The sequence below is a fragment of the Limulus polyphemus genome, unplaced genomic scaffold (genome assembly GCF_000517525.1).
Source record: "Limulus polyphemus unplaced genomic scaffold, Limulus_polyphemus-2.1.2 Scaffold1877, whole genome shotgun sequence".
NCBI classification, from domain to species: domain Eukaryota; kingdom Metazoa; phylum Arthropoda; class Merostomata; order Xiphosura; family Limulidae; genus Limulus; species Limulus polyphemus.
The window spans coordinates 71760-79629 of record NW_013667487.1 but is presented as its reverse complement, the minus strand read 5'-3'; the positions used below and the strand labels follow the sequence as shown (position 1 = coordinate 79629).

Here is a 7870-nt window from a genome sequence, read left to right as displayed (position 1 = left end):
AATGATGTATTATCATTCCTTACTTATAGTTACACGGTTGTAGTTACGAGTTGAAATTAAACAATTATAGTTCATATACTCTTTTTCGCTGTCGTGTTTAACACTGACTCATACTCTTATTGAATGTCATGTTAACACTGACTCATACTCTTATTGAATGTCGTGTTGATATTGACTCGTGTTCAACTTATATGTCTGATTACACTTGCATATACTCTTCTTCAATGTCGTGTTTAACACTGACTCATACTCTTCTTCGCTGTCGTGTTGACACTGACTCCTACTCTTATTGAACGTCGTGTTGACACTGACTCTTCTTCAATGTCGAATCCACTGTCATTATAAGTCATTAAAACCCCTAGTGACTTACTGGAGCGATACAGTTGTAGACATAATGTTTTTGTTGTTGTTGTTATTGTTTTTTACAATTTTCAAAGAAGAGAACGAAGTAATCGTAACACTAGGCGAATAAAAACTTTCTGAAACAGAGAAAGATATGTGAGAATTACAAAAATCAAAGTTTGAAAAGTTGATAATTACGTGTAGAAATCATGGAAACTGTCGGGTATGAAGTTCATATGAAGAAAGTACCTAATAGGGATATTTCTATACACAAGATCTTATTAAAAAGCGTTAAACATAAACAAAAGAGAATCGCGATGAGTTAGAAACCAAGTTTAAAAGATTTCTTAAATGTCTCTCACTTTTTATGGCGTCCGTTAATGATCTTACTAATTAGAATCCAGGATTCTTTTTCATATTCTTTGCTGATGACACTTTTTACACTTAGCTGAGTAATCAGCGAGGAATTAAATAACGTTCATTCGTAATACTGTTTGTAGACCTTATATCAACATTAATAATATGGAAATGTACTTGAGAAATGTAATATTGAGAAAACCGAAAATCCACTTTCATCAAAGTCCCGATCGATATCAAGGATTTTTTTTTCTATCATTGAACATGTTACTGACGTCAGTCTCCTCGTGGCAACTCGGTTACGGCGTAGTTGTCTAAATGGTTTCAAATTCCAACGATTGTCAACTTAATGAAATACTGTCTTAGAAAACCAGTTTTCGCAAGTAATGAACTTGAAAATAACGATGAGTATCACGTGATACAGACAAGAAATAAGCATTTTTTTGTATAAAAAAGGAAACAAGCACATTCATATTGCTCCGTATTTCTAAACATTTGACTTTTTAAAACACTTTTTGCTTAATTCTTCCACAAGCGTCTTCACAACATATTTTATTTTTATTTTTTGTTATGTTCCAGGCTGTGGGCTTGACGGCAGCAACGTTCTTGCCAGCATCAAACCTCTTCTATCCTGTAGGGTTTGTGATAGCCGAGCGGGTTCTCTACCTCCCGAGCATGGGGTTCTGCATGCTATTCTCTGTCGGCTGGGAGCAGTTGTGGAAACAAAAGTAGGTGACTATGTCAAAACGAACAATACTAAGTAGTGATTTACAAAACACATCTGAAAATTAGTTCCTTAACTTCTGGTATTCAACATAAAAAAGAATAAACAACATATTTCTTGTAACTACAACAGTGTAATACTACCATATGAGTATGAAGCAAGCATAAACCTGTAGCATGGGAAAACTGTAATAAAAACATTAATTGTGTAACTCTAACTACGAAGCATGGAAATGTACTTCAAACTTGTAACTACAACCGTGTAACTATAAGTAAGGAATGATAATACATCATTGTAAATTGGGTAAGTGTAATCAGACATTTAAGTAGAACACGAGTCAATATCAACAGGACATTCAATAAGAGTAGGAGTCAGTGTCAACACGACAGCGAAGAAGAGTATGAGTCAGTGTTAAACACGACATTGAAGAAGAGTATATGTAAGTGTAATCAGACATTTAAGTAGAACACGAGTCAGTGTCAACAGGACATTCAATAAGAGTATGAGTCAGTGTCAACAGGACATTCGATAAGAGTATGAGTCAGTGTCAACAGGACGTTCAATAAGAGTAGGAGTCAGTGTCAACACGACAGCGGAGAAGAGTATGAGTCAGTGTTAAACACGACATTGAAGAAGAGTATATGTAAGTGTAATCAGACATTTAAGTAGAACACGAGTCAATATCAACACGACATTCAATAAGAGCATGAGTCAGTGTCAACAGGACATTCAATAAGAGCATGAGTCAGTGTCAACATGACACTGAAGAAGAGTACAAGTCAACATGAAAAATAAGTATTTCGTTAAATTTATTCTTCAAAAATAATATTTTGGAGTTTAATATATTTTGATAATGATGTTGAGAATACAGAAACAAAAACAACGATACAATGAAACTCACCATGAAAATAGAAAGCTGTTTTTCCTCTGCTCCGGAAGTCCACCAAAAAATCACAACGATGAAAACATATAACACAAGAGTTGCTAAGTTACGAAAATCATATATTGTCTTCACGAGTGGAATAGAGCCCATGGTCCAATCACAGCAGAGATCACATGGATAAAGAAGTAGCCAAGCGTTTAGTGACAAAAGATAATTATAAGTAAGTTGGCGAGTTGGGGTAGGAGAAACTGCAGCCGGATTGTCAAACCTGAAATTTGAAACGGTTTGACAGAGTTCAAAACATATAAGGTATTTAATTAGTCGAGTCTTAGAGGCCGAAGAAAATATGTACATTTTAAAGTATTTCACATGTAGTTCAAGAATAACTTCAAAGAAAATGACAGTATTACATTACAAGTTTGCGAAATAAAATGTGCAATAATGTTTTACGTTTGAATTTTTAAATCCTATTATATATGTTCATCGTCCTCATTAACTGTCAGCAAAATATTGAGGTAATATAAAGAAATAAACGATATGTCAGAATTTATTCTCAAACACGTAACGAACAATAAAATTGTAGCAGGCAACCACGTATATTCCCTTCCTGATGCAAGAAAATGAAAGCAAATATATATATATTTCTAGATGGTAACAAAACAAATAAAAACTGATAGTTGAAAAACACACAGATATAATTCTTCGTGAAATAGAACAGATAGCACAAAAAACACGTGGTTATATTTCTTCTTGACAACAAAATAACGCGTGTATAATTTTATGTTTGAAATAAATAAAAAAGCTGATAAAACACGTGTATGTATTTCTACTTAAAACAGAACAAAGAACAAGCGATAAGTGACATAAAGAAGAGGACATATTTCTACTTGACAAAACATACAATTACTAATAGATAAATTTCGTGGTAACAAATTATTCATCTGGTAGACGGATTTACAGTGGAGAAAAGCGAATATGATGCCGTAATACTTATGTATCCAGCAACATAGCCGATGGTCATAAGAAAAGGAAACTGATGACTAGAACTTGTGATAAAACAGTCATTTAGTCTATAAACAGATTAACACTTTATCATATCACATAAGGTTCTACTATTGAAACTGTTTATAGTAGACATAAAGACAGAAGTTTTAAATGTATATAATATGATACTATGATTTACAAAGCTTGCACTTGGTAGATAACTTAGAGAAGAAGACTATAAAATCAAATACACAAATTAAGTTTTTTGGTGTTTTAGTTTTGGTTATAAGTTGTCATAATTGTCGGATGTTAACGAATATTACAATAAATCATTGGTTGGCAATTAAGTTGAAAAGTAAAGATAAATACCTGATAAATTTGAACTGGCTTCTTAAAATCCTGTTCAGATATTCATTTGTAGGACTTATATTCGGTGAATTGTACAATAATATTTACAGAATATTCGATTCACTATAGCAGACTCTTTTATTTACACAAGGTGTTTAATATCTTAGTTCTGAGCACAACTATAACTATCACATCCTGCGTGCTAACTTCTTAATCAGAATTTGTAGGACTTATATTCGGTGAATTGTACAATAATATTTACAGAATATTCGATTCACTATAGCGGGCTCCTTTATTTACTCAAGGTGTTTAATATCTTAGTTCTGAGCACAACTATAACTATCACATCCTGCGTGCTAACTTCTTAATCAGAATTTATAACTATCACACTTACTTTTGCTTGTTTTAATGTTAAGCACAAGTCTACACAATGAGCTTTCTGTGCTGTGCCCACCACGGGTATCGAAACCCGGTTTTAGCGTTATGAGCATTCAGACTTACCGCTGAGCCACTGGGAAAAAGAATTAGAGTAACTTTTTACGGATTGTCAAATTTTCACACATAACTTTTGAATTCTTTATAATTCTGAGTCATAAAAAAAAACTCATCGAACCTTACTTAGCTACATTCATGCTTTCCGAAATTGTCTCTTGTGGAACCATCACCACATTCACCAGCTACTGATATATGTGTGATGAGAAATGGATTGGCCTTACCTGTTGAACTGTGGCATCTGAGAACCTCTCAGTTTGAGTCGCAATCCTCCATGTTTGATTGGAAGTGGATTGGCTTTACCTGCTGGACTGTGGCATCTGAGAACCTATCAGTTTCAGTCACAATTTTACACTTATGCTGAAAATTGGATTGGCCTTACCTGTTGAACTGTGGCAGCTGAGAACCTCTCAGTTTGAGTCGCAATCCTCCATGTTTGATTGGAAGTGGATTGGCTTTACCTGCTGGACTGTGGCATCTGAGAACCTATCAGTTTCAGTCGCAATTTTACACTTATGCTGAAAAACGGATTGGCCTTACCTGTTGAACTGTGGCAGCTGAGAACTCATCAGTTTCAGCCGAAATCCTCCAATTAACGCAGCTCCTGTCATAAGAAGTCCACTTCTCAGTAGTGTCCCACGTTGCCATGGTAACGAAGTGTGTGTTCTCGTGCTGCGAGAACTTGTCACCTATAAGTATGAAAGATAGCATTTCCACTAAGTGCCTCGTTTCTGCTTAAAGTATCAAACGAAGTGCTTGACAAATGTAAGCCTCTAATTATTCTACAGGAACGTCACAACTTCAACCTACTAACTTGAATTACCTAACAACGAATAAAAAGAAGCGTAGTACATCAGACAAGAGAGTTGGGGAAGTAATCCAAGTCAGTACAAAGACTGTTGGAATCGATTTTCTCCCGTCATGCAGACGAACCATTTCATGTATAAACATTTTTTTTGTGTGTGTATGTATCCGGACGCCTAAAGCGTGTTGTAGGTGTTTTGTCTGTAGGATAAATAGGATCGCCACATCAAACTCGGCTTCCTTTCTCATGCTACATCAACAAAACCCACAGCAGCTTCATTTCTTTTTCATTAGTAGTAGAGAAGCATCAGAACATTCCTAGTACGAATATTATTTATCTAACGCCACCTAGGGAAGGGTGTTTTTTTCAGTTTTTCCAATTCGTTGTCTCAACACAGTGTCTTTTCCAATGGTAGTTATCTTCTTAAGATAGTTAATCAATATGATACCAGATGTTATATGTTACATGCACACCATATATTATTGTGTTGTTTATATAAGTGCCTATGCTGCTCGAAAATAAAAAAAACATGAATCGTGAGGAAATACATTCTCATAATAATTATATCAAAAATAATAAGATTGATTTCATTAATATTTCCATTATGCGATACAGGTTATTAGTAGTTCTATAATACAAGTTATTAGTGGTTCCAAAATACAGGTTATTAGTAGTTCTAAAATACAGGTTATTAGTAGTTCTATAATACAGGTTATTAGTAGTTCTAAAATACAGGTTATTAGTAATTCCAAAATACAGGTTATTAGTAGTTCTATAATACAGGTTATTAGTAGTTCTAAAATACAGGTTATTAGTAGTTCTATAATACAGGTTATTGATAGTTCAAAAATACAGGTTATTAGTAATTCTATAATACAGGTTGTAAGTAGTTCTATAATACAGGTTATTGATAGTTCAAAAATACAGGTTATTAGTAATTCTATAATACAGGTTGTTAGTAGTTCTAAAATACAGGTTATTAGTAGTTCTAAAAAAAGTGATAGACAAAACCGATCAGGTTTGCGTACTGCAGCCAATATCAGAAGACAACGGAAGTGCTGAAAAGATAAAAACCATTAGAAGAAGTCAGAAAGAATGGTTTTGGGATTGACACTTGAACATGAATAGCGCCTTGCCGATTTGGGCTAAACGGTTACGTCAGAAATCCCTGGAATATAGGTACATCGTCCCTAATGTTGAACTAATGACTAAAACGAAAGCATCTATTCAGCATTACCGGCTGCCGTAATGGTTTTGTTAAACGTTTCGAACTGCATATTGTGATTGACTGTCACATTTATAATGCAATCATATGTGAACGATTAGTATTACGTCTCGGTCCTTGAACTTTACCATTTGTAGCCCGATTCACTAGCCACTTGGTCACACTTAGCCCAAGTTAGGAAAAGTGAAAATAAATAAATATTTATTCTTATACACTAAATAGATAAAAATCTAAATAAAAAGTAACATATTTAGTATAACAACTAAAAAGCAGTGCTTGTTTGCATAACCTAAATAACAAAATAAGGAATAGTAAATAAAGAAATTAATTATGTTTTTCCTTATCATATTGTATATTTGAATTCTATTACAATTATCATTAAGCCATTCTTGTTAAATAAAAATAATACAGACTAAAAAAATAATGATAAATTATATGGAAAATACACAACTAAATCAACTTTCAGAACACTACTAATATATATTTTTAATTATCTCTAAAGGCTAATTTAAAGATAACTATTATCCCAAGACACAAGCTAATTTATCTGGAAAGACCATTACAGAAGGCTATCTAATTTATCCGGGAAGATTATTGCAAGAGATTATATAATTTATTCGGAAAGATAATTAGAAGAAGCTATCTAATTTATCCGGGAAGATTATTGCAAGAGATTATATAATTTATTCGGGAAGATAATTAGAAGAGGCTATTTAATTTATCTGGGAAGATTATTGCAAGAGATTATATAATTTATCCGGGAAGATTATTGCAAGAGATTATATAACTTATTCTGGAAGATTATTACAAGACGCTATCTAATTTATCCGGGAAGATTATTACAAGAGGCTATCTAATTTAATCGGAGAGATCATTACAAGAAAGTACCTAATTTAACGTGAAATATTAAGTGAGACCATCTAGATCCAGTCGAATTCAGAACACCATTACCGGAGAGACCTAAGTTCACTTGGAATAGTATTTTGAAGAATCATCCAATGAAAGGCTGAAGATTTAGCCTGAAACTGTGAATGTCGCTGAGGAACGTTAAAACGAGAGATGTAACCTGAAACAGGCAATATCGCCGAGGAACATTAGAATGGAAGATTTAGCTTGAAACGTGTAGCTGAGGAATTTCAGAAGGGGAAATTTAGCCTGAAACAGGCAATATCACCGAGGAAAGATAAAATGTCGTTTTAACCTAAAGCAGGCAATGTCGTTTAGGGTCGTTAGAAGAAGATTTAGACGGAAACAAACAATGTCGCTGAGGAAAGTTAGAAAAGAATATTTAGCACAATGCTGCTGCGGAACATTAGAAGGTAAATTTAACCTCAACTAGTTAGGGAAAGGTTTCTAATTACTTTTTTAGAAATCTTTAATGTTTTCATATTCCCCACCATGCTGTTGGCTTGCGAATTTCTCAGTGATCGGTCTGGATTTTCTTATCGTATTTTCTTCAGTCACCTATTATCTACATAGGTGAAAGGAAAGTAAGACTATGTTCAGTTTAACCTACGCTTTACTTGTACGTGTGCATATTCATTCATAAATGGCCCGGCATGGCCATGTGGTTAGGGCACTCGACTCGCAATCTGAGGGTCACGGGTTCGAATCCCCGTCACACCAAACATGCTCACCCTTTCAGCCGTGGGGGCGTTATAAAGTGACGGTCAATCCCACTATTCGTTGGTAAACGAGTAGCCTAAGAGT

General features: G+C 34.2%; 1 protein-coding gene across 1 annotated transcript in view; it reads right to left on the bottom strand.

Annotated features, from left to right (window-relative positions):
- LOC106465231 (transmembrane and TPR repeat-containing protein CG4050-like) overlaps positions 1 to 7870 on the bottom strand; it is a 99381-nt gene that overhangs the window by 34081 nt on the left and 57430 nt on the right. The window contains exons 8-10 of the mRNA XM_022393087.1: positions 4671 to 4819; positions 2308 to 2574; positions 1293 to 1304 (exon numbers count right to left, since the gene is read on the bottom strand). Of these exons, the coding sequence (XP_022248795.1) occupies positions 1293 to 1304; positions 2308 to 2574; positions 4671 to 4819 (428 nt within the window). The remainder of the gene's footprint in view (positions 1 to 1292; positions 1305 to 2307; positions 2575 to 4670; positions 4820 to 7870) is intronic.